The sequence below is a fragment of the Felis catus genome, chromosome B1 (genome assembly GCF_018350175.1).
Source record: "Felis catus isolate Fca126 chromosome B1, F.catus_Fca126_mat1.0, whole genome shotgun sequence".
Classification (NCBI taxonomy): Eukaryota; Metazoa; Chordata; class Mammalia; order Carnivora; family Felidae; genus Felis; species Felis catus.
In genome coordinates, this window is record NC_058371.1 from 132,214,754 (window position 1) to 132,242,165 (window position 27,412).

Genomic DNA, 27,412 nt, shown 5'->3' on the forward strand with positions numbered 1-27,412 from the left:
AGCCACAGTAAACAGGGCGCTGGCAGGTCACGAGATGGGTGGGCAAGGCTGAGGAGGTGTCCCCGGGCGAGCTTTGGCCACCTGAACTCCTGTACTAAGTGGCTTTGGAAGAAACACTGCAGTTCCACTAAAAGGAGCACTGAACACGGGCAGACTTGCATAATTTCCAGAAACTATGGTAAGGAAAGTCAGCTTGTTAAGCATTCTGTCTCAGGCTCCGCCACACGATCGCGATGAAACTGAAAGAACTGCGCGGTCACTCCCTCCGCCCACGTCGCGGTGCCTGGCAACCAGTGATGTGCTTTCTGTCAGTACGGTTTGCCTTTTCGAGAATTCCTTACGAATGGAGTCAAACTATTGTGCAGTCTTTGTGTCTGCCTTTTTCTCCACTTAGCATAAATAATGCTTTTGAGATTAATCCTGTTGTGTTTCATCAGTAGTTGGTCAGTCAGTAGTGATTGTTGGATGGTATTCCGATATATGGGTATACAACAATTAGTTGTCCATTAGCCGATTAACAGGCACTTCGGTTCTTTTCCAGTTTGGGGCTACAATGAATAGAGGTGCTATGACAGTGAGCAAGTCTTTGAGTGGATAAATGTTTTCTTGTGAGTAAATACCTAAAAATGGAATTGCCATGTCGTATGATAAATACATGACTGTGGCGAAAGACACTCCGAAACCTTTCCAAAGTGCTTACCGTTTTGCATATCCTCCAGCAATTTATGGGAGTGCCGGTCCCTCTATACATATCCTTGACGACATTTGGTATTGTCAGTCTTTTAAACTATAGCCGTATTGTCAGTCTTTTAAACTATAGCCGTTGCAGTCTATAGGTGTATCTTTACTATGGTCTTAATTAACATTTCCCTAATGCTTAATGATGTTGCAGCATCTTTTCATATGCTTATTAGTGCTAATTTCTGTCTCTTTGGTGAAGTATCTCTTCACATCTTTTGCTGTTTATTAATTTGAATGGTCATTATCTCAAAGTTCTTTATATATATTGCAGTACTTTATGTTATATATCAAGTCCTTTATTAGATTTGCTTTGAAATGTTTTCTACCAGTCTGTGGCTTGCCTTTTAATTTTATTTAGTGTCTTTTGAAGAGCAAAAAATTTTAATTTCAATGCAATTTATCCATTTTTTTTCTTTTACATAGTTAATGCCTTTTGGGGGAGGGTCTTAGAAAAACTGCTTAACCCAAAATTTCGAAGATTTTTTTTACATGTTATCTTCTAGAAATTTTGTAGATTTAGGTCTTTGTTACATTTCAAATGAAGTATTCTTTATGGTGCGAGGTAAGGATAGAGGTTAATTTCTGTCTTTACATATTTCCAGTTGTTCTAGCTAGCCTTTGCCGGTTGAATTGCCTTAGTGTCTTTGGCAAACCTCTGTTGGCCATGTGTAATTGGATTTATTTCTGGACTTTTTACTGTGTTCCCTTGATCTATATATCTATTTTTACTCTGAGACCACACTGCTTTGATTACTGTAGATTATAATTAAGTTTCAAAATCAGTTCATTGAAATGCTCCAGCATTGGCCTTTCTTCGGTGTTCTTTTGGCTATATTTTATTTTTGTTTGTTTTGGCTAGTTTAGGTCTTCCACATTTCCATATGTATTTCCATATATATTTATCATTATCTACAAAACAAACTGCAGGGATTTTGAAATTGCACTAAATTAAATCAGTTTGGGAAGAATTGACATAATTGATATCTCTCCCCAATAATTTAAAGCTTCTTTAATGTCTTTAAGCAATATTGTCTAGTTTTCACTGTATAGTTGAACATATATTGTTATATTTATCCTTAAATATTTTTTATTTTTTGATGATATTGCAAATGATACTTTTTAAAATTTAATTTATGGTTGTTGTGAGTATATATAAGTAGTTAATTTTTATATTTGACCTGGAATCCTGAGACTTTTCTATATTTACTTAATACTATTGGTGAGTGGTTTGTTTTTTTAGATCCCTTAGGATCTTCTGCAGATGATCATGTAGTCTATAAATAAGATAGTTTTATTCCTTCCTTTCAGATCATTATGCCTTTTTTTTCACTTTGCCCTCTTGTATAGACTAGTGCCTCTAGTACAATGTTGAATAGAAGTGATGAGAGGCATCCTTGCCTTGTTACTAGTTTTATTTTTATTTTTTATTTTTAAAGTTTATTTATTTTGAGTGTGTGCACATGCTCACACAAGTGAGGGGAGGGCAGAGAGACAGGGAAAGGAAGAGAATCCCAAGCGGGCTTTGCACTGTCAGCGCAGAGCCCAACTTGGGGCTTGATCTCACAAACCTTGAGATTGTGACCTGAGCTGAGATGAAGAGTCTGAGTCTGACGCTTAAGCGATGAAGCCGCTTAAGCGATTGAGCCAGCCTGTCACTAGTTTTAGAAGGAAAGCATTTAGTCTTTTACCATTAAGTGTAAGTTTAGCTCTTTGTAGGTTCTATCAGACTGAGGAAGTTCCCTTCTGGTCCTAGTTTGCTAAAAATGTCATGTGTGAGTGGCTATTGCATTTGGTCAGTTGTTTTTTTTTCTGTGTCTATTGAGGTAATTACATGATTTTTTTGGTCTTACTGTGAAATGTAATAGATTTTTAGGTGCATTTCTGGACTAAACCCCACTTGATTACAGATATTATCCTTCTTATATTTTGTTGGATATGTCTGATATCCAGAATCCTGGAAAAATTTTTTTGTATCTCTGTTCATGAGAAATACTTGCAGGGTTTTTTTTTTCTTTCCCCTATAATGTCTTTGTCTGGTTTTGATATTAGGGTAATGCTGATATTGTACTCAATTGGAAAGTGTTCCCTCTTCCTCTGTTTTCTTCTTCCTTTTTTTCTTTCTTTTTTTCTTTCTTTCTTTATTCCTTCCTTTTTTTTTTTTTTAATTTATTTTGAGAGAGAACTTATGAACGCGAGGGAGGGTCAGAGAGAGGGAGACAGAGAGAATCCCAAGCAGGCTCTGCACTGTCAGCTACAAGCCTGATATGGGGCTGGAACTCCCAAACTGAGATCATGGCCTGAGCCGAAATCAAGAGTTGGATGCTTAGCCGACTGAGCCAACCAGGTGCCCCCCCCCCTTTTTTGTTAAGATTTTATTTTTAAGTAATCTCTGCACCCAATATAGGGCTCTAACTCACAACCCCAAGATCAAGAGTTGGATTCTCTTCCCACTGAGACAGCAAGGCAGGGCACCCCTCTTCCTCTGTTTTCTGAACGTATATGTAAAGAATTGCAATGCTCTCTTCCATAAATGTTTAGTATAGTTCATCTGTTTGCATTAGAAGATTTACGTTGGAACTGAATGGCCTGAAAAATACAACTGAACAGTCGAGTGCCTAGGGTTCCCTGAGATTTAGAGGTTACCTTTTCCCTTAAAATTCAAATAGAATACATCTGAGCCTTCATTCCATTTATTATATAAACCAGACATATCCAAAAGAAATCTGGGAATTGACTGGGCTTATGTTCCTACAGACCACCTCACATTCTGGTATCCTTAGTGAATTCTCTCTGTTCTATCTTCAGGTGATTCTGCTCTCTTTCCACATCAGCACCCCAATTTTGACTTCACCCCATGGTCTTTCCTTTTCCAAAGTGCCACTGATACAAGGCTTCTCTGTATGGTTGCCATACAACAGGAACTTATAGAACAGTGTACAGTTTATAATTTAATACAAGACAGAACTGATCTAAAAAAATCCATTGGCCATTTATAGCCATACTTAACTTCTCCTTTAATTCATTCTATAGCCATATTGCTAAGACATATTTCATGTCTTCATTTTCTCCAACTACCATCGGATGGGAGCTCCTGGTTGGGCTCAGTGTTTAACCAAAATAATGATATATGCATTTAGACTGACTCTTGGAACAGGATTGAGGATAAGTATTCAATGGATTAATGAATCCTTTAACATAGAGATTTTTCAATAAAATTACTCAGCAGCTGGCTAAATTCAAGACATTTTAGAATATAAAATATATATTTACATGCCTCAAAAACCTGTTCAATTACTTTATTTTTTCAAACCAGCATAATATCTTTAATATTTGCAGACAGTGTTTATTAGGTGAACAACATTTTATTTTATTGTTTTCCTCCAAAGTTTATTTATTTAATTAGAGAAAGAGAGAGAGAAGCAGAGAGACAAGGAGAGGGAGAATCCCAAGCAGGCTCTGCACTGTCAGCGCAAAGCAGGAGGACATGGGGCTTGAACTCACAAGCAATGAGATCATGACCTGAGCTGAAATCAAGAGTTGAACTCTTAACCAACTGAGCCACCCAGGCGCCCCTAGATGAACAACATTTTTAAAAATATCTGTTGGCTTTTAATATTCAGTTTATTTTTGGGGCGCCTGGGTGGCTCAATCGGTTGAGCGTCCGACTTCGGCTCAGGTCATGATCTCACGGTCTGTGAGTTCGAGCCCCGCGTCGGGGTCTGTGCTGACAGCTCAGAGCCTGGAGCCTGTTTCAGATTCTGTGTCTCCCTCTCTCTCTGACCCTCCCCTGTTCATGATCTGTCTCTCTCTGTCTCAAAAATAAATAAAAACGTTAAAAAATAATTTAAAAAAATATTCAGTTTATTTTTACATGAAAATTATTGTTCAGGAATAATTCAGTAAAAAGCAAACATTCAAATAACAAACTTAGGGATCAAGAAATGTTAATTTATTAAAAAATTATTCTTAAAAAATTATTCTTGATTCATCATATTATTGTTTACCCCAACATTTGTCAACTAATTCTAAAATCTATTCAACCCTTTGTGTCACTTAGACCTAAGGAAGAACAAACGAGTTGAAGATGAGAGGGCCGGAGAATACAAGGCATCACCAAAACTATCAGGAGTCAGTCTGTGATTTGGAGGGAGGCAAATCCTTTGTTGCTGTTGATGGCTACTTGAAGGGCCTCCTCCACTCTTTCCATCGTAGAATATTTAGGGAGGTCCAGAATATTATGACATGTCAATGCTCTTGGGTTATCTCTTTCACTGAAAGTTTTGGGACAGCGAAAGAGGATTCCCATTTCCTGTTTGCCTCTTGCATGCAGCCTGTCATTTCCTTTAAGAAAAACTAGAAAGGAATAAACTTTGGTTAAGATGTGTTGTTTTTTGTTTTGTTTTATATCCAAGTTAGTTAGCATATAGTGCCATAATGATTTCAGGAATAGAATCCAGTGATTCATCCCCTACATATAACACCCAGTGCTCATCCCAACAAGTAACCTCCTTAATGCCCCTCACCCATTTGGCCCGTCCTCCCACCCACAACCCCTCCAGCAACCCTCAGTTTGTTCTCTATATTTCAGTGTCTCTTATGTTTTGTCCCCCTCCCTGGTTTTACATTATTTTTGCTTCCCTTCCCTTGTGTTCATGTTTTGTATCTTAAATTCCACAAATGATTGAAGTCATATGATATTTGTCTTCCTCTGATGGACTAATTTCATTTAGCATAATACACTGTAATTCCATTCACATTGTTGCAAATGGCAAGATTTCATTCTTTTTGATTGCTGAGTAATACTCCAGTGTGTGTGTGTGTGTGTGTGTGTGTGTGTGTGTGTGTGTACACACAACATCTTTATCCATTCATCTGTCGATGGACATCTGGGCTGTTACCATACTTTGGCTATTATCAATAGCACTGCTATAAACATTGGGGTGCATGTGCCATTTCAAAACAGCACACCTGTATCCTTTGGATAAATACCTATTAATGCAGTTGCTGGGCCCTAGGGTAGTTCTGTTTTTCATTTTTTGAGGAACCTCTGTACTCTTTTCCGGAGTGGCTGCACCAGTTTGCATTCCCACCAGCAGTGCAAAAGAGATCCTCTTTCTCCGTATCCTTGCCACCATCTGTTGTTGTCTGCGTTGTTAATATTAGCCATTCTTACAGGTGTGAGATGGTATCTAATCGTGGTTTTGATTTGTATTTCCCTGATGATGAGTGATGTTGAGCATTTTTTCATGCTTCTGTTAGCCATCTGGATGTCTTCTTTGGAAAAGTGTTTATTCACATCTTTTGCCCATTTCTTCACTGGATTATTTGTTGTTGTTTTTTTAAAATTTTTTCTAACGTTTTTATTTTATTTTTGAGACAGAGAGACAGAGCATGAATGGGGGAGGGGCAGAGAGAGAGGGAGACACAGAATCGGAAGCAGGCTCCAGGCTCTGGGCCATCAGCCCAGAGCCCGACGCGGGGCTTGAACTCACGGACCATGAGATAGTGACCTGAGCCGAAGTCGGACGCTCAACCCACTGAGCCACCCAGGCGCCCCCTGGATTATTTGTTTTATGGGTGTTGAGTTTGATAAGTTCTTTACAGATTTTGGATACTAACCCTTTACTTGATATGTCATTTGCAAATATCTTCTCCCATTCCATCAGTTGCCTTTTAGTTTTGCTGATTATTTCCTTTGCTGTGCAGAAGCTTTTTATTTTGATGAGATCCCAACAGTTCATTTTTGCTTTTGTTTCCCTTGCCTCTAGAGATGTGTTGAGTAAGAAGTTGCTGCGGCTGAGGTCAAAGAGGTTTTTGCCTACTTTCTCCTCTAGGATTTTGATGGCCTCCCATCTTACATTTAGGTCTTTCATCCATTTTGAGTTTATTTTTGTGGATGGCGTAAGAAAGTGGTCCAGGTTCTGGGACGCCTGGTTAAGTGTCCGACTTCGGCTCAAGTCATGGTCTCGCAGTTTGTGAGTTCGAGCCCCACTTCAGGCTCTGTGCTAAGAGCTCAGAGTCTGAAGCCTGCTTCAGATTCTGTGTCTGTTCCTCTCTCTGCCCCTCCCATGCTCATGCTCTGTCTGTGTGTCTCTCAATATAAACATTAAAAAAAAAGTGGTCCAGGTTCATTTTTCTGTATGTTGTTGTCCAGTTTTCCAAACACCATTTGCTGAAAAGACTGTCTTCTTTCCGTTGAATATTCTGTTCTGCTTTGTCAAAGATTAGTTGGCCATATGTTTGTGGGTCCATTTCTGGCTTCTCCTGTTCCATTGATCTGAGTGTCTGTTTTTTGTGCCAGTTCCATACTGTCTTGATGATTACAGCTTTGTAATACATCTTGAAGTCTGGAATTGTGATGCCTCCAGCTCTGGTTTTCTTTTCAGGATTGCTTTGGCTATTGGGGTCTTTTCTGGTTCCGTACAAATTTTAGGATTTTTTTTCTGGCATTGTAAAGAATGCTGGTGTTATTTTGATAGAAATTGCATTGAATATGTAGATTGCTTTGGGTAATATCGACATTTTAACATTATTTGTTCTTCCTATCCATGAGCATGGAATATTTTTCCATTTTTGTGTGTGCGTGTCTTCTTCAATTTCTTTCATGAGCTTTCTATAGTTTTCAGTGTATAGATTTTTCACCTCTTTGGTTACCTTTAGTCCTAGGTATTTTATGGGTTTTGGTGCAGTTAAGATGTTTCACAGAAAGAACAAAACATAAAATAAAAAGGAAGAAATCAGTCATTTCACTGAGTAAACAATACCGAGTACCCTTGTGCAGCAAGAACTACATAGGGCCATGTGGAGCATAGAAAAATCATGACTTTTGGTCTTTGTCCTCAGTGAGTTCATGGTCTAGTTGGGGAAAATCACATAAAAGGAAAGAGAATAGCAAGATACAGGGAAGTGTAATTTAGCTCAACTAGGACATTTGAGATGAAGAGTCTAATGAAGGCCCTGAGACTGAGGGAGGCACCAGGCTGGGGTAGCAGGGAGACTTCAGTCAGGGGTCACATCTGGCTAGTTAGTTCTCAAGGAAAGATGTTACATAAACTTTCAAGGCAGAGGGGAAAGCCCAAGAAAAAGTCAAAGGTGGGAAGATGTTAGTGAACTCACTGAATGCACAGACAGTGGAACCAGTGGGCAGAAGCAGAAGTTTACCATTAAAAGAGAAAATCAGACAGGTAGTTTGGGCCTGTGAATAAGTAGTTTGTGGAGAAGTTGGAATTGTCCTCCAGTGGCCTCAGTAGCAACAAAAGTAGCAAGAAGAAGTACATCTCAGGAATAACTGAACAAAGGGATGGGGAGGTGAGAGAATAAGTCATTAAGTCTGTGCTAGGGAAACCTTAGGGTTCCCACCAAGAGACGTTCTTACACCACAAGGCCACAGAGCTTAGTGGTTCAGAGCCTTGGCTTTGGACCAACCTGTTGGGTTCTCACACTCACCAACTGTCTGAATATAGGTCAGCTACTAAATGCATCAAGCCTCTTTTTCCTCAGTTTTGAAATGTGGAAAAATAAGTACCTACCTCAAAACATTGCTATTAGGATAAAGGGAAGTAACAGATATGAAGTGGTCAGTACAATGCCTGGGATAGAATAAGCACACAATAAATGCTGTTAGTATTATCATCAGCGGTCATTGCTACTGGTATTATTTCTAAAATGGTATTAGAGGAATATACATTGTCCTAATTCCATAGGCCTTAGATAAATAAAGATAGGAATGTGAGATTAAAGGTTTGATTAGGAACCAACTAGTGATATCTGTATTATTATTATTATTTTTTTTAATGGGAAACTAGGCTTACGTAAGTAAAAACATTGGTTTAGGAAGCCTGGCTTTGCCATTAACGTGTGACCCACACTATGCATAATGACTTCATGGCAAATAAAGTATTTATCTTTTAAAAAGATATTTAAGTATAAATCCACCTATTAGTAATACTTACAGAGGAATTTTCTCTTTTCCTCCAAAGTTAATTTGTGGAAAGCTTTCCAAAACATCAGTATAGTAGGGTGTGATTTGTGGTATCCTTGACCATATTGTGAATTCTTGAGAAAAAAGAGGGAGAAGAATGGTTTTTAGAAGGAATATACACAAGTTGTTTGGAAGAACTGGGGGCACTTTTTGTTATCACCAACCTTTTCAAATTGTTTCCAGTCATAATCAGTATTTCCAACCACTGCTGTCATTAGTTCTTCGGGCTGGAAAATTTTAAGCATCTCCTTGTCACAGACTTTATAAAATCCTCTCTGAAATTCCTCATAAACTGCCTTTACAGAGGTGTTGAAAATGTAATCAACACATACGGAAACATATTCTTTCCTTGAGGGAAGCAGAAAAGAAAAAGCTGATAACATACTTTACCATTGACTAAATATTCTCTACTTTGCCCTTTTTACCATTTCTACTGAGAAAGAAAAAATAAATTGTTTCTGCATAGCATACAACCCTGTAGACAGAGAGAAATAAAAACATCTGGTCAGCTGGAGGAAGGAACCTCAGAGAATGTAGCAAAAGGACTAAGACTTTGTTTTGCTTTCATTTTCTTCCAAGATCCTTTAAAAACTCTAATCTGAATATGTAATTCTCTGAGATGCCTGGGTGGCTCTGGGATGCCTGGTATTCTCAGGGACACCTGAGACTTCAGCTCAGGTCATCCATTGGTTCCGGCCTAGCAGTGGGCTCTGTGCTGACAGCTCAGAGCCTGGAGCTTGCTTCGGATTCTGTGTCACCCTCTCTCTGCCCCTCCCCTGCTCATGCTCTCTCTCTCTCTCTCTCTCTCTCTCTCTCTCTCTCTCAAAAAATAAAAACATTAAAAAAAATGAATATGTAATTCTCCTGCTTAAAATCTTTCAAAGGCTTTCTTTCCATTGCCCTTAGGGCAAATTCCAAACTTCCCTGATCTCACTCTTGGCTGACACCGCTGGCCTCTTCCCATTTGCATTAGAAGCTTTGGCCAAACTGACCTTCAGTTCTGTGGTCTCCCTGTCTCTCTTGTAGTTAGGCCACAGCATGCAGTGCTCCCTCTTTACATGGTAACTTCTCCATGTAACTTCTCCATCCATCAGAGTTACATATAAACATGACTTTCTCAGGGTTGGTCCTCTGTTCCCTTCTCCCTCCTCTGTCACAACACGTTACTGTGTGTAAATTATTTCTGCGAAGTCTGGCTTTCTCACAACATGATGAATTTCCTGATGGCAGGGTTGCTACTTGGAGGTATTTCCACCAGATATCCACCGGAAACATGATATTCTCCCACCCTTTGAGAAGTGTTGTGAACTGTCCTAAGTGGACTGTCCTGTCTAAACCAATCCCCATCTGCTCTCCCCTGAAAACAGTGCTGGTAAGTGGTTAACAACCAGCTCCCTAAAGAGAAAATGAAAGGGAATCCTCATTTGCAGCATTTGCCAGTTCTGGTGTAATATTCCCACCATGGCTGATTTCATGCTACTGATATTTTAATAATAAACTCTCAACATTTTTTTTTCAACGTTTATTTATTTTTGGGACAGAGAGAGACAGGGCATGAACGGGGGAGGGTCAGAGAGAGAGGGAGACACAGAATCCGAAACAGGCTCCAGGCTCTGAGCTGTCGGCACAGAGCCCGATGTGGGGCTCGAACTCAGACCGCGAGATCACAACCTGAGCCAGAATCAGAAGCTCAACCGACTGAGCCACCCAGGCGCCCCTCAAAAATAAATATTTTAAAAAATTTTAAATTGGCCCGCCTGGGTGGTTCACTCAGTTAAGCGTCCGACTCCAGCTCAGGTCATGATCTTGCGGTCTGTGAGTTCAGGCCCTATGTCGTCAGGCTCTGTGCTGACACCTCAGAGCCTGGAACCTGCTTCTAATTCTCTGTTTCCCTTTCTCTCTGCCCCTCCCCACTCACGCTCTGTCTCTCTCCCTCTCTCAAAAATAAATAATAATTTTTTTTATTTTTTAAATTATAGTGATACAAACATTTTATATGTATTCTGTGTCTCAAAACTTACTTGTTGGTTTGGTCCACAGGTACAGAGATCCCATTTGGAATTAAATCAACATCATTTTTGTCCCAGTGTATCTGTAAGCAAAATGTACTCAGGTACCAAACATGAAAAAAGTCTGAATAATCAACTGCAGGGGCCATGGGCAGGTTGCCCATGATGGGCCACATTGGCATGAAGGTTATTTCTGAGTCAAAAGCAATAAAAAACCTACAGAAGCACACACACACAGACACAAAACCAAAAATTTAAAACCCCCCAGCAGATTCAGGAAAAGCTCTTTACCTCCCCCTCAACTGTCTAAAAATAATTTAGATAGAGGACCTGCACCCTTTTCCTTAGGTCAGAATGACATATATACCTCATTTTACCTGCCTTTGGAATTTCCATGTTTGTATGGCTTCCCTGTATGTACAAGATTAAATTTGATATTCTCCTGTTAATCTGTCTCATGTCAATTTGATTCTTAGTCCAAGTAGAAGGACTTCTAAAGGCAGAATAAATTCTTTCTCCCAAATACAACCACAATACCATTATACCAGTACATTCTTCCCTATAAAATGTTAAATAACTGGGAGCTAAATAATTATTTGTGTAGTAGCCTTTTAAATACATGTAAAAATTTAAAAAACCTACCCTAGTGTATGTTGTATATTGTCTTAAGCATTTAATTATTTACATTGTTCTCATCGATTGCATAATTGCTGTATTTTCACTTATTTGAGAGGATATAAACCTAAGGTATCAAAGGAGGAACAGGTGGGAGGAAAGTCTTACAGTACAGAAGTAAAATACCCTTCTGCCCAGAGGGGCAGGGCAGAAAATAAAAACAAAAACAAAAGATTCTCCTATTTAAGGTAATATAGTAAAAATTCTTCTAAAAAACAGATTCAAGCTAAACTATAATCTGGTTTGCATTGGTACTCACAGAAAAATATATGTAAAGCTCTTCTCCAATGTCATCAGCTTCATTATTTAGAATTTCTTGCAAATTCCTAATGAAAATTTTCATTTAAAAAGTTATTTTTAATTTTGTTTTGTTTTTAAAGTTACATTTACTAATCTTATAAAATTTCAAAAGTAATATTTAATGGAAAAAATCTTTGACAATATAGAAGTGTATAAAATGCCAGGTAAATGTCCTCTCTTTATCTTCCCACTTCCTCTTCCTAGATTTAACCTCTTTTTACAGTTTGATTGGTTGGGTCACTGCTAACACATAGACACTGCTGTGTCTTTATGGAAATTATAGAAAGGAGCCCCTTCCTGTAGACCAGTGTTTCTCAGTCTGGGGTGATTTTGGACATAGAGGACATTTGGCAAAATCTGGAAACCTCTTTGGCTGTTACAGTTAGCAAACGGGTTGCCACTGGCACCTAATGGGTAGCAACCCTATAAGCTGTTAAACATCTTTAATGTTCAGATCAGCCTCCACAATAAAGATTTATCTAGCCCAAAATGTCAGTGTTACCAAGGCTGAGAAACTCTGTTCTGGATGGCCAGGGCAGTGTAAATCTGGGCAGTTTCTTTTTCCACTAATAGTACATGAGAAGAGAATCCTTTTCCCCAATCTGTTGCCAACTCAATATTTTATGAAAAACTTTTTAACATTTGTCAATCTGGAAGCAGAAAAAGGATCTCATTTTCATTTATAGTTCTTCAATTACTAATAAGGTTGAACATATTTTCATTTTTTATTAGCCATATATATACACACACACACACACACACACACACACACACATGCATACACACACACATACATACACTCAGCCATACATATTTATGTATGATGACACACATATACACATATATATTTATATATCAGCGATACTACTCCTTTGTCATATATGTTGCCAGTATTTTCCTTACAAGATTTAGTTTGTCTTTTAACTTAGAACAAGTATTTTTCAATTCTCAAAAAATAAAGTTGATGACACACTGATTTATTTAAATAAATATGACTATGATTTATTAAAATACATATAGCATGCATTATTCTTATTAAGAATATTGTGTTCTGTTTCCATCTAGATAAATTCAAGAGACTAGGCCAGAGCTCTAGGTTGATAATTAGAAGAACATTTGGCTTTTCTTTATTTTTGAACATGTACTTTATTATAAGTCATGCTCAAATTCAAATTCATCAAAAGAGCATACATTTATTGCAATTAAAGACCTTTTCTCTGTGTGTATGTGTGTGATTAGCATCATTTATTCCTGAACAACTGAGACTTACTAATTACAGTCCTGGAAAAACATTTACTTACTTTCCGAGAAGAGGACTGAGTTCTTTTAAATCTTGCAATGATGCCTTTTGGTCCAGAAGTTTCTTAAAGAGAGCCAGTGGGAAAGGAAGGTTGGCAACATTTAAATTGTACAGGGAGAGTCCACACAGCATCCCAAAGAGAAAATATCTCTTCTTCTCAAATTTAGGCTGGAAAAGGAAAAGAAAAAAAAGCAACCATAATATATTAGAAGTAATCAATAATCCAAAAGGATAATTAGATGAGTAAAAAATGGTTTCAGTTCCCTTTTCTAAAAGTCCCAAATTAGAAACAAAATGGGCTTCAGGAAAATAAAGTTTGAAGTTTTACACAGGCTTTAATACAATTTAAATTTCTTCCATAAGTTAACATACAAATTGATAGTTCAGGTAAATAAACGAATTCACTTACTGTTACTGAAAGCATATAGGGGTATAAAAAAAAATTGCTCAGATAGCCTTATAAACCAAGGTTTTCATTATTTACTTTCATAGTCTTTGCCTTCAAATTCATGTAGAAAAACAACTCTGCAGAAGGAAGAGCACACTTTCTCTGCACTTTCATTGTGCATTAGGCATGTCATATAAGCGTGTCCCCTTGGACGATACTGCCCTCAGCCTAGGCGTGCTGACAAGGACAAGCATATGGGTCAGGGAAGGTGACTGATTCTGTCGACCGTGAAGGTGGGTGGAAAGAAGAGTCCTGATGAAACTGGATTCACTCTTCTCTCCACACTTGGTAGTCGGAGATGAGGGAAAACACTGGCCACATCTTGGTAGGCCATCACTACCATACAGCCGAGAGACCACTAGCCTGAACACTCTAAATACATTTGTAACATTTAGCCTCACAATTACTGTAAGTAAATAGGGCGTGTAGATTGAGGCTATGAGGTAAGTGGCCCAAAGCCATTCACCTGCTAACATTAAGGCTGGCACTGGAATAGAAATCTTAGAATTTATATAAAATTCTAGGAATTCAAACTACTCCACAGTGACGGAAATCAGATGAGTAGTTGGGGTTGCATGGGCATGCAGCAGGGGAGTGGGGAGAACGAAGCGGGGGAAGAATGGCATTAGAAAGGGGTACTAAGAAATTTGGGGGGATGATGAATATGTTCATTATTTTGACTGTGGTAATAGTTTCATGGTATATGCATACATATATCAAAACTTATCAAATCAGACACCGGATGTATCATAGTCCATTGAATCTCAACTATACTTCATAAAAGCTGTTTAAAAATTTAACGTGCATAGAATCACCTGGGGATCTTATAAAATACATGCTCTGATCTGGGGTGGGGCCTGAAGTTCTAATAGCTCCAAGAGATGCTAGAGCTGCTGCTCTGGATCATGAGTAGCAAGGCTGTTTATATGATCTAATTTTACATTATCATGTATGGTTTCATGTTGCGGTATATGGTATACTTTTTCTGTTCCGTAAAACTGTAAGAAAATAAGAGACTCACGCTGACAGGAAACCACATGTAGGAACCCTCTTCAGGATATATGAACATTCCATATTCTGTCTTGGTCATCTCTTCAAATATGCAGTGGAAGAACTCAGATTTTACCCCTTCTCCCACAGAACAAATTTCTTTAATAAATTCAATCTGAGGAAAGAGAACACACTCCCGGGCTCAGTTTTAAAATACAATGCCTTGATCTTTCTGGAAAAGTCTCAAACCTCCTGCAGCCATCAGAATTCCTAGAAACCCACACCCCTTCGATCCCACACCTCACTCAATTTCCTGCTGAGCAAGCAGATGCCGCAAACCTATTTATTGTCAGATTATTGTATGTGTGTGAATCCTTTACACTGTCATATGAACTAAGTAAAGGAGGATTCTAGCCAGACTTAGTATTCACCAATTATGTTGACCAGATTCTTGAACAAGATTTTGATATGCTTCAGGTCCCTGGAACACTAAATTCCCTGATTCTTCTCCCTTAATGTCTACCTTCATCTCATCATTCAGACTTTATAGCTCTGGCTCTAGTCAACAGCTATTTGGTTTCTCCTGCCTCTCCCCTCATTAGAAACTCTGATAAATTGGGGCACCTGAATGGATCAGTCCATTAAGCATCTGCCTCTTGATCTCAGCTCAGGTCATGGTCTCACATTTGTGAGATCAAGCCCCATGCTGGGCTCAGCACTGACAGCATAGAACCTGCTTAGGATTCTCTCTCTCCCTCTTTCTCTGCTCCTCCATTTCTCTCTCTCTCTCTCTCTCTCTCTCTCTCTCTCTCTCTCTCTCTCTCTCAAAATAAGTAAATAAACTTAAAAGAAAAGAAAAGAAAACAAAAACTTCTGATAAATTGCCCTCCCAGTCCTTCTGGGTTTAGCAGCTTTGAAAGAACCATCAGACCTAACTGTCCATAGCCCTCCTGTAGGAAGTCACTATGAACTGTCCTTTTCTTTTTCTTTCTTTTTTTTTTCCCCAGTTCTATTATTTATTTAATTTTATTTTTAAGTAATCTGTACTCCCAACGTGGAACTCAAACTTTTACAACCCTGAGATCAAGAGTCACATGCTCTACCAACTAAGCCAGCTAGGCACCCCTTATTTATTTTTTAAGACGTTTTCTCTCTTTTTAAGTTTATTTATTTATTTTGAGAGAGAGCAAGTGGAGGAGGAGCAGAAAGAGAGAAAGGAGGAGAGAGAAAATCCCAAGCAGGCCTCTCACTGTCAGTGCAGAGCCTGATGTGGGGCTCAAACGCACACACCACTAGATCATGACTTGAGCCGAAATCAAGAGTCAGACGCTTAACCAACTGAGCCACTCAAGCGCCCCTATTTTTTAAGATATTTTCAAGTTAAACACTTTGACACTGAACACGTATGGCAGCTTAACCTACCCAAGTATGAGATTTAAGAAGCCAAAACTGTTCTAGCTTTATTAAAAGAAAAGTTGTGCTGCAGAAATTGTCCTTTTCTAAAGTTGGGGCTCTGTGGCTAAGTACTATCCCAGTTTTCCTCCTACCTACCTTTCTAACTACTTTTCCACTTCTTCCCTGGCTAATTTCTTTTTATCGTTATAATATAAGCTTCACTAAGCATTCACTTTCTCCTTCCTTCGCCCGGAAGATCTTATCTCTGCCATTTTGATGAACCAACTCCTTGGCCACAGACAATCATCTCATCTCCAACGGCCCACGTTGTGTTCCATCTGGATATCCCAATAATAAATTAAGCTTACTTCCAATTTGCTAATTTCTACTCGCTGAACACTGGCAAGTCTGCCTTCACTGTGGTCAGGACCCACTCACAAGTGGCCTCAACAACCTTGCCTTGTTAGGAGTCTGTATTTTGATTGGCTCTGTCTTGAAGCTCAGCTTCCTACCTCTTTGTCATCTCCTGTGGGCAGAATAATTTTCTATTGATTTCCTCATAATCAAAATTTAAAAGAAAGTAGATACAGAGGGAGATACACAACTAGAAAGTCTAGCCTATAAAATAGCTTCTTTGTTTTCCATTTAGTCCCACGGTGGAAAATATCCCTCTCCTGTCTGAGTGCTACCCTCCAGGTTCTAGCTTCCCCTCTGAGAGCCTATGTTATCCTCTCATACCAGGAAAATCTACTCCCTTCTGTACAGAGTCCAGCTTTTATTTAAAAAGTTACTCATTCTATGTCCTCAACAGGGCAAATGATCTGTGCTCCAACACAGTAAAAACCCTACAGGTACCCAAAAGGATGAAGTGAAAGATGATTAGAATTAGAACCAATACAGTAGAAACTCTGTGACTAAAACCAGAGCCGGGGGCACCTGGGTGGCCCACTCAGTTAAGCCTCCAACTCTTGATTTCAGCTCAAGTCGTGATCTCACGGTTTATGAGTTTGAGCCCCATGTCAGGTTCAAACTGTCAGTGCAGAGTCTGCTTGGGATTCTCTTTCTCTCCCTCTCTCTCTGTCCCTCCCCCCCCCCCTCAAAATAAATAAATAAACCTTGAGGCACCTGGGTGGCTCAGTTGGTTAAGCTTCCGACTTCAGCTCAGGTCATGATCTCGCGGTCTGTGAGTTCGAGCCCCACGTCGGGCTCTGTGCTGACAGCTCAGAGTGTGGAGCTGCTTCAGATCCTATGTCTCCCTCTCTCTCTGCCCCTTCCCTGCTCATGCTCTGTCTCTTCGCCTTTCAAAATTGAATAAATATTTTTTAAAATTTTTTTAAATAAATAAATAAACCTTAAAAATAAAATAAAACTAGAGCCAAAAAGTAGGAAAAGTATCTATTCTACCAGCTGCTTGTCGATGGCATTAATAGCCCAAATTCTGTACCCCTCCTCGATCCATATCTGTTGCATGTAACTCTGCAGTTTCTCCCATTAAAGAGCTGAGTATATTTCATCGCCCTTGACTTGGGTTCAGCCATGTAACTTGCTTTGACTAAAGCAACTTTAGTTGTGTTATTAGGCTTGCTAACTTGTACCTCTGGCACTGAAGTGAGAAGAATACTATGCTTGCTGGTCCCAGGAAGATGAAAAGCACAGGAAGCAGATCCAAACTGTCCCAGCCAAGCTTAATCTAGCCTAGATCATCCAATACCTAGCCGACTCCCAAATATGTAAACAAGTGCAGACAAAAATCAATAAAGCCACCCAAATGAATTCACTCTAAATCAGCAGATCCTTAGTTGAATTTCAGATCTCTATAATAAGTTATTGTTATTTTAAGTAATTAAGCTTTGGGATGGTTCACTATGCAGCAATTTTGTAGTCATAGGTAATGAATAGTTAACACCTAATCCCAATATTCAATTAAACATCCCATAGCTTTTCTCTAAAGGGTAAGCAATTTTTTTTTCTAATTTTTAATTAAGGGATCTCTGTGCCTGGCGTGGTGCTCAGTCTTACAACTCCAAGATGAAGAGTTTCATGCTGTACGGACTGAGCCAGCCAGGCACCCCGGATTGTGGAAAACCATACAGCTGATAACCATAGTTGCAAAGGCAGGCTCCTCCTTTACTACATTATATAAATGTTCCCCTTTCACATTAATAAAAATGTCCAATGAGACTTTTACTGTACCACTAATAATTTACAGAGGTCAGTGTCTTCAACTTGGCTTAACTGAAGCAGAGCATCTTCAACTAGATGACTTCGTCTGACTCTAAGTGTAAATGTAGGGTGTCCATCCTTTTCTGGCAGATTCACTTGCCCCCAATCCAGGTATTCTTTCTGTTTTAAGCCCTAAAAAAAGAAATATTTTAGGAATCTCATAGGAACACTAGGAAGTGTTTAATATTTCAAATAAACATAGTCTGCATAGCATATACTTATGCCTACTACTGCTGTATATACTCATACTATAATTATTTAAGAAAAAAGGGCATCATAATCTACACTACATTGTGAAAAACAAAGAGATCACAGAATCTGTGAAACCATGGCATCTAGGAATTATATACAAGGAATTAGTCACCATGGGGGTACAGCTAAATAATTACAAGCTATCTCATTTGTAGTAAACATGATCCTTTTTTAAAAACCATTTTTAAAAAGTTTTTTAATGTTTATTTTTGAGAGAGAGAGAGAGAGAAAATGCAAGTGGGGGAGGGGCAGAGAGAGGGAGACACAGAATCTGAAGCAGGCTCCAGGCTCCAACCTGTCAACACAGAGCCCGATGTGGGGCTTGAACCCACAAACTGTGAGATCATGATCTGAGCCACCCAGGCGCCCCTGGCAACACTTAATAATTAAAGAAAAAGGATTAAGCATCATTCCACTTTCCTGTGTGAATGTAGCCAAGTGGCCCTGGTTGATGAGGAAAAGTTCTTTACAGAATTTAGTCAGTAACTTTGGAAGTAATGATAAGATTAGAAATAATGCCATTGTGCAAACTTCAACCAAAACAATGGATAGAATTATTAAATAAAATGTTGACGCAGGGGCGGGGGCACCTGGGTGGCTCAGTCAGTTAAATGTCCAACTCTTGATTTTGGCTCGGGTCATGATCCCTGGGTCATGGATCAAGCCCCATGTCAGGCTCCACATTGAGTATCAGGCTGCTTAAGATATTCTCTCTCTCTCTCTCTCTCTCTCTCTCTCTCTCTCTCTCTCTCTTCCCCTCTGCCTCTCTCACCTGCTTTTGTGCTCTCTCTCTCTCTCTCAAAAAATAAATAAATAAATAAATAAATAAATAAATAAATAAAGCAATTAATGGGAAGCATTAAAATGGAAGAATCATGTGGTCACCACCTGAACCCACTGAAGAATCTCAGCATGAATAAGAGTGAAACAACCAGAAAGGATGCACTGAAGTATGGAGAGGTGAAAGAAAATTGGGCCTGGAATTTGCTTTAAAATACTTCAGCTAAAATAGTAACAACTAAAAAACAACAAGTCAGAAATGGGGAAGTGCAGCAAAATGTTGATGACTTCTGAAATTTTGTGATAGGGCTCACTACACCATTATCTCTATTTTGTATATGTTAGTAATTTTACATAATAAAAAAAAGTAGAGCATACATACCATTATTTTTAAATAAGACTCAGCTTGTAATAATTTAATTTTGGATGGCAAATTAAAAATAAATGGAAAATCACTGAAAATAATGGGACTGAGGTTTTCCGCAGGTATCTAAAAAATAGAAAGAGGTAATAGTTTTAACAATTAAAAGGGGGAAAAACTTTTTCCCTTTACCTCATCACTGTAAATTGTTTTGCTCTATACTTTTTGGAATCTGTTTTTAAGAATTCAAATTATCTAGAAAAAATTTCTAAGAAAATGTATTTCTAAAAAAATGATCATCTAATTTAGCAATTTAGCATTGCAGTGAAGAAATTTTCAAATCTTGATTTATCAAAGAGATACCTACATAGCTATTAATATGTCCTCCTAAAAAAGAATGAAAATTTTCAGAAGGAAAAATATTACTCTTACTAGGTTGTTATCCCTAAGGAACAGTCTTCTTCTGTCTTCATGAAAGTTCAGCAAATAGAAGAGTTCGTTTATGTTGAAAGTATCTTCTGGTAGTCGACACCTAGCTTTATTTACCTTAAAGAAAACATGACTTGTTAGTTTTATTTTCTATCAATAAGTGATTTTATATATATATTACATATATATATATACAATATATATTATATATGTAATATATATAATATATATAAATATAATATGGCTATTATATGATTAAAGCTCTATAAACCCAATGCATTTGTCAATGATGAAACAGAGTTCTATAAAACTTCCATTTTTTGATATATAATTTACCTAATTTTCATAAATACTGTAAAAGATAGCAGATGTTGGCAGTGGAGGTTAGTAAAACAATTCTTAGGGTACAGATTTACTAGAAACAATTTCTAGATCTTGAGAATAAATCACCATAAAGGGGTGCCTGGGTGGCTCAGTTGGTTGACCATCCAACTTTGGCTCAGGCCATGATCTCACAGTTCATGAGTTTGAGCCTCATATAGGGCTCTCTGCTGTCAGCCCAGGGCCCACTTCATAACCTCTGTCTCCCTTTCTCTCTGCCCCTTACCCACTCGTTCTCTCTCTCTCTCAAAAATAAATAAACATTTAGAGGTGCCTGGGTGGCTCAGTTGGCTAAGCGTCCAACTTCGGCTCAGGTCATTATCTCGCGGTCCATGAGTGCCAGCCCCGCATCGGGCTCTGTGCTGACAGCTCAGAGCCTGGAGCCTGTTTCAGATTCTGTGTCTCCCTCTCTCTCTGACCCTCCCCCATTCATGCTCTGTCTCTCTCTGTCTCAAAAATAAATAAACGTTAAAAAAATTTTGTTTAAATAAAAAAATAATAATAAATAAACATTAAAAAAAGGCACCATAAAAATCCAAGGAACTTTTGATAAATTCAGCCCTTTCTCCATTGATTAATATTAATTTTTCACATACTACTTGTCAGGTGTGAGACAAAACATAGCTAAAAAGTGTCCTTGCTGACACATAGCTTACAGTCTAGTACAGTAGTCAGCAAACTCTTTCTTAAATCCAAACAGTAAATATTTGAACTTGGGACCATACAATATCTGGTGCTAGTCAACTCTTCCATTTTGTAGCACAAAACACCCTTAGACAATATGAAAACAAGTGTGGGTATGTTCCAATAAAACTTTATTTACAAAAATATGAGGCTACCCATGCGTTTGATTACCAACCCATAGTCTAGTAGATAAAAACAAGTAGTCAGGCATGGAGGATACAATTTCTGATTGGAGAAGGACTTAAGGGGTTTAAGAAGGCTTTCCAGAGGAAGCAATTCTGGAAAATCAATGCTCTAAATAAGCCTCTATCATATCAAATTAATCCAAAAGATAGAAGACAGGAAATAAAGAATCTAAGAATATAAATTAAGGAAGTAAATAACATGTACAGGGGAGAGGATCAACAAGTAAAAAGATTGGTTCTTTAAAAAACTTTCTGGTAAGACTTTGTAAAAGGAAAAAAAACACACAACCATTATCAAGAATGAAAAATGGGATAAGCCTACAGATTTTGATGTGTACTTTTTCTTAATGAAAGAAGTACATTGCAAAATATCTTCAGTCTCATAAAGTTTCTTTCTTATCAGAATTCCCAATTATATTGCAACTACGTGGATGGAACTGGAGCGTATTATGCTAAGTGAAATTAGTCAGAGAAAGACAAAAATCATAGGACTTCACTCATATGAAGACTTTAAGAGACAAAACAGATGAACATAAGGGAGGGGAAACAAAAATAATATAAAAACAGGGAGGGGGACAAAACAGAAGAGACTCATAAATATGGAGAACAAACTGAGGGTTACTGGAGGGGTTGTGGGAGGGGGGATAGGCTAAATAGGTAAGGGGTATTAAGGAATCTACCCTGAAATCATTGTTTCACTATATGCTAATTTGGATGTACATTTTAAAAAATTAAAAATAAAATTAAAAAAAATTCCCAATTATTTTCTGCCAAACATTTTCCTTATATGCATTACTTTAAAAATATATGTATGGGTCACCTGGGTGGTTCAGTTGGTTAAGCGTCCAACTTCAGCTCTGGTCATGATCTCATGGTTTGTGGGTTCAAGCCCCACATTGGGCTTTGTGCTGACAGTGCTTAGAATTCTCTGTCTCCCTCTCTCTCTGCCCCTCCCCAACTCATGCTCATGTTCTCTTTCTCAAAAACATATAAACATTAAAAATTTTTTTTAATAAAAATAAATTAAAAAAAAATAAAATGTAAATGAAAAAATACCTGACTCCTCATGATTCTTATTTGTCTTCTTAAGACTCCAATTAGCAATTCACCATAGCATCAAAAACAATGAAATTGCTTATGAATAAATTTAATCAAGGAGGTGAAAGACCTGTACACCAAAAACTGTAAGACTTTGATGAAAGAAATTGAAGAAAACACAAATAAATGGAAATATAGCCTTTCTTTATGGATTAGAAGAATTAATATCAGGGCACCTGGGTGACTCAGTCAATTAAGTGTCCAACGCTTGGGTTTCAGCTCAAGTCACCATCTCACAGTTTCATGAGTTCAAGCCCCACATCGGGCTCCTCACTGGCAGTATGGAAGCTGTTTGGGATTGTCTGTCTCCCTCTCTCCCTGCCTCTCTCCAACTTGTGCCCTCTCTGTCTCTCTCAAAATAAATAAATTTAAAATAAAGAAGAATTAATATTGTTAAAATGTCTATAGCACCTAAAGTTATCTATAGATAAGATGTAATCCCTCTCCAAATTCCAAAGGCATTTTTCACAGAGTTAAGAAAAACAGTCTTAAAATTTATATGAAACCACAAAAGATTGGATAGTCAAAGCAGTCCTGAGAAAGAAGAACAAAACTGGAGGCCTCACAACTCCAGATTTACAACTATACTATAAAGCTATAGTAATGGTACTGGCATAAAAATAGACTCATAAACCAATGGAACAGAATCAAGAGACCAGAAATAAAACCTCACAAAAATGGTCAACTAACATTTGACAAAGGAGCCAAGAAAACTCAATGGGGAAAGGATAGTCTTTTCAATAAATATTGGGGCAACTGGATGACTATATTCAGAAGAATGAAATTGGACCCCTATCGTATACCAGTCAGAAAAATTTACTTGAAATGGATTAAAGACTTAAACATAAGACCATAAAACTCCTAAAATAAAACCTAAGGGGAAAGCTCCTTGACATTGGTCTTGGCAATGATTTTTTGGATATGACAACAAAAGCACAAGCAACAAAACCAAAAATAAGTAAGTGGGACTACCAAAAACTAAACTACAAAGTTTCTACATTTCATAAGAAATTAATGTCTAAAATATATACAGAACACATGCCACTGATCAAACAAAACAATCTAATTTTAAAAATGGGCAGAGGAACTGAATAGATGTTTTTCCAAAGAAGACATACAGATGGCCAACGGGTACATGAAAAGATGGTCAACATCCATAATCATCAGGGAAATGCAGCTCAAAGCTACACAGTGAAATATCACCTCATACTTGTTAGAATGGCTGTCATCAAAAAAACAAAAGATAAGTGTTGGCATGGATACAGAGAAAAGGGAACCTTTGTACACTGCAGGTGGGAATGTTAATTGGTGCAGCCACCACGGGAAACAGTATGGAGGTTCCTCAAAAAATTAAAAACAGAACTACCATATGATCTAGCAATCCCACTTCTTGCTATATTAAAAAATATATTCATCTGGATAAATATATTCACTTCAAAGGAAATTAAATCACTATCTCAAAGAGATGTCTGCATCCCCCTGTTTAATGCAGCATTATTTACAAAAGCCAAGACAAGAAAACAACTTAAGCATCCTGGATGGATGAATAGATAAAGAAGATGTATATAAACACTGGAATATAATTCAGCCATGAGAGAGAAGGAGATCCTGCCATTTGCGACAGCAGGGATGGGCCTTATCCTAAGTCAAATAATTCAGAGAAAGAAAAATATGTATGATACCACTTATCTAAAGTGATATCTTATCTAAAGCTGAACTCAGAAACAGAAAGTAGAATGGTGGTTGTCAGGGAGTGGGGGAAATGGGAAGATATTGGTCAAAGGGTTCAAACTTCCAGTTGTAAAATGAGTAAGTATAGATGTATCAAAGCAATATATTGCACACTCTGAACTCACACAATGTTATATGTCAATTATGTCTCAATAAAGCTAGGTAAAAAAAAGAAATATACTACTTTAGAAATACCAGTGCATTAGTACTTCTGAAATGAACTAATTTTTGTACCTAATGTTTTCTCCTGTTGAGATTGATATTTTATGGTGAAATTGGTTTTGATTGCCATTTAACAATTTATATTTATAAAATCATCTTACTTTAGCCAATTATTTATTTTATTTTTTTTTTAATATATGAAATTTATTGTCAAATTGGTTTCCATACAACACCCAGTGCTCATCCCAAAAGGTGCCCTCCTCAATACCCATCACCCGCCCTCCCCTCCCTCCCACCCCCCATCAACCCTCAGTTTGTTCTCAGTTTTTAACAGTCTCTTATGCTTTGGCTCTCTCCCACCCTAACCTCTTTTTTTTTTTTCCTTCCCCTCCCCCATGGGTTTCTGTTAAGTTTCTCAGGATCCACATAAGAGTGAAACCATATGGTATCTGTCTTTCTCTGTATGGCTTATTTCACTTAGCATCACACTCTCCAGTTCCATCCTCATTGCTACAAAAGGCCATATTTCATTTTTTCTCATTGCCACGTAGTATTCCATTGTGTAAGTAAACCACAATTTCTTTATCCATTCATCAGTTGATGGACATTTAGGCTCTTTCCATAATTTGGCTATTGTTGAGAGTGCTGCTATAAACATTGGGGTACAAGTGCCCCTATGCATCAGTACTCCTGTATCCCTTGGGTAAATTCCTAGCAGTGCTATTGCTGGGTCATAGGGTAGGTCTATTTTTAATTTTCTGAGGAACCTCCACACTGCTTTCCAGAGCGGCTGCACCAATTTGCATTCCCACCAACAGTGCAAGAGGGTTCTGATTTGTTCATTTTGGCCACTCTGACTGGCGTGAGGTGATATCTGAGTGTGGTTTTGATTTGTATTTCCCTGATAAGGAGCGACGTTGAACATCTTTTCATGCGCCTGTTGGCCATCCGGATGTCTTCTTTAGAGAAGTGTCTATTCATGTTTTCTGCCCATTTCTTCACTGGGTTATTTGTTTTTCGGGTGTGGAGTTTGGTGAGCTCTTTATAGATTTTGGATACTAGCCCTTTGTCCGATATGTCATTTGCAAATATCTTTTCCCATTCCGTTGGTTGCCTTTTAGTTTTGTTGATTGTTTCCTTTGCTGTGCAGAAGCTTTTTATCTTCATAAGGTCCCAGTAATTCACTTTTGCTTTTAATTCCCTTGCCTTTGGGGATGTGTCGAGTAAGAGATTGCTACGGCTGAGGTCAGAGCGGTCTTTTCCTGCTTTCTCCTCTAAGGTTTTGATGGTTTCCTGTCTGACATTCAGGTCCGTTATCCATTTTGAGTTTATTTTTGTGAATGGTGTGAGAAAGTGGTCTAGTTTCAACCTTCTGCATGTTGCTGTCCAGTTCTCCCAGCACCATTTGTTAAAGAGACTGTCTTTTTTCCATTGGATGTTCTTTCCTGCTTTGTCAAAGATGAGTTGGCCATACGTTTGTGGGTCTAGTTCTGGGGTTTCTATTCTATTCCATTGGTCTATGTGTCTGTTTTTGTGCCATAGCCAATTATTTTTAATTGAACAATACTAATTTAATTCTGCTCTTTTACTTAAAATGCTCTGGCTCCTCCCTATCCCCCAACAATCATTAGGTTTATTAGTAGGCTAATTTTAAATTACTTCTGGATTATGTTGTGTACTGTACTGAAAATAATCATCATTCTCATTTTTGAGTATTTGTGCATATGATATATGTGATATATATTATGTATAACCTGTATATAAAATATGTAACATATATGTAATATATATGACTAGAGTCTAGCCATTAGCAAAACAAGCAAAATTCTGAATTACTAAGAACTGAATAAAATATTTTGTTTTAGAAATAAAATAAGACTCCAATTGGCCGAGACTTAAAAGATTTTAATTGAGTAAAATCATATATATATATATATATATATATATATATATGTGTGTGTGTGTGTGTGTGTATATACACACACATATATATATGTGTGTGTATATATATATATATATGTGTGTGTGTGTATATATATATGTGTGTGTATATATATATATATATATATATATATTCAGATGAACCCTTACCTTATGCACTTCTTTCAGCATTCCTAGAAGAGCTTTAAGATTGCAGTGATTCTCATTGGTTTCAATTTTAGGCCAGGAACACAGCTGAGAGACGATGGCAGTTTTGAGCATCTGGACCAGTGTATTGAGAGAAGATTCTTGCAAAGATCCCCAGCACTTCTCTGGGGGGTATAAAATCAGCCATGATAAATATGCACCCTCCAAAAAAATCCTCAGTTTCTTCCAGATTCTTTAATGTATGAAATAGGTAACAGTTTCCATTTCTGATGGCAAAACCCATAAAATATCTTGTCTCAGGGTACCATCCTGGACATTTATTACTCACAGATGTGAAAAAAATGTTTTTCCCTCATCAAATATCATTGGAATTAAAAGTTCAAATGTAGGATTCTGAAGAAATTTGTTGATAGCTCATATTAATACTTGACTACGTGATTGATTTCATGATTTTCAAACAAAATTCCATAGAGTATCTATAAAATCTGAAAACATATAATAATACACACACATGCACACATATAATGTCATCAAGGACATTTTTGAGTTGAGGAAAATAAAATATCTTTTCAGACTTTATGAACACCTGGTATATATGGATATATTTTTTAAATTAACTCAATAACAATATTTTAATATTACTTTGTTCCAACCTAGATATTCATATCTTTAAAACATAATTCTCAGAAAACAAACCTATCAAATATTAAAATAGCTAATTTAATTAAAATAATATGACCCAGATGTATGAAATGCAGACTTACATAGTAGAGATTCCATAAATGGACACAAATACACAGGACACTTGAGTATATGATAAATGTGGCATTACACATTAGTGGGAATGAAACAGATCATTCAGTGAATGTATGGGAACAACTGAAAACTCTTCCAGAAAAAGATAAAGCTTAATCAAGATAAACTCTGAATGGATCGAAGAGTTAAACATAAAAATGAACCAATAAAAATTCTAATAGAAGTGGGGCACCTGGCTGACTCAGTCAGTAGAGTATGTGACTCTTGAACTCAGGGTCATGAGTTCAAGCCCCACACTGGGCATGGAACTTACTTTAAAAAAAAAAAAAAAATTCTAGTAGGAGTATGGGAAATTTTTTTTTAAATTTCAGAGGGAGTAGGTTTTTTGAAATATGATCCAAACTCAGCAACCATATAAGAAAATATTTACATAGTAGGCTTCA

At 37.6% G+C, this 27,412-nt stretch overlaps 1 protein-coding gene and 1 long non-coding RNA gene across 4 annotated transcripts in view; one reads left to right on the forward strand and one right to left on the reverse strand.

The window, feature by feature from the left end:
• On the forward strand, positions 1–26,601 carry LOC111560169. The gene is made up of 2 exons (XR_006596959.1): positions 1–178; positions 26,288–26,601. It is a non-coding gene; the product is annotated as an uncharacterized LOC111560169 (long non-coding RNA).
• HERC6 (HECT and RLD domain containing E3 ubiquitin protein ligase family member 6) overlaps positions 4,669–27,412 on the reverse strand; it is a 61,965-nt gene continuing 39,221 nt past the window's right edge. For 2 of the 3 annotated variants that reach the window (XM_023252944.2, XM_023252945.2), the window contains exons 13-23: positions 26,217–26,377; positions 19,888–20,001; positions 19,477–19,584; positions 18,033–18,194; positions 14,476–14,619; positions 13,008–13,174; positions 11,666–11,732; positions 10,744–10,814; positions 8,887–9,070; positions 8,694–8,796; positions 4,669–5,094 (exon numbers count right to left, since the gene is read on the reverse strand). In XM_023252944.2, coding sequence (XP_023108712.2) covers positions 4,871–5,094; positions 8,694–8,796; positions 8,887–9,070; positions 10,744–10,814; positions 11,666–11,732; positions 13,008–13,174; positions 14,476–14,619; positions 18,033–18,194; positions 19,477–19,584; positions 19,888–20,001; positions 26,217–26,377 — 1,505 coding nt within the window. In that variant the 3' untranslated portion in view covers positions 4,669–4,870. Of the gene's footprint in view, positions 5,095–8,693; positions 8,797–8,886; positions 9,071–10,743; positions 10,815–11,665; positions 11,733–13,007; positions 13,175–14,475; positions 14,620–18,032; positions 18,195–19,476; positions 19,585–19,887; positions 20,002–26,216; positions 26,378–27,412 lie in introns of those variants that run through there. The other variant, XM_023252946.2, reaches the window with a different exon arrangement.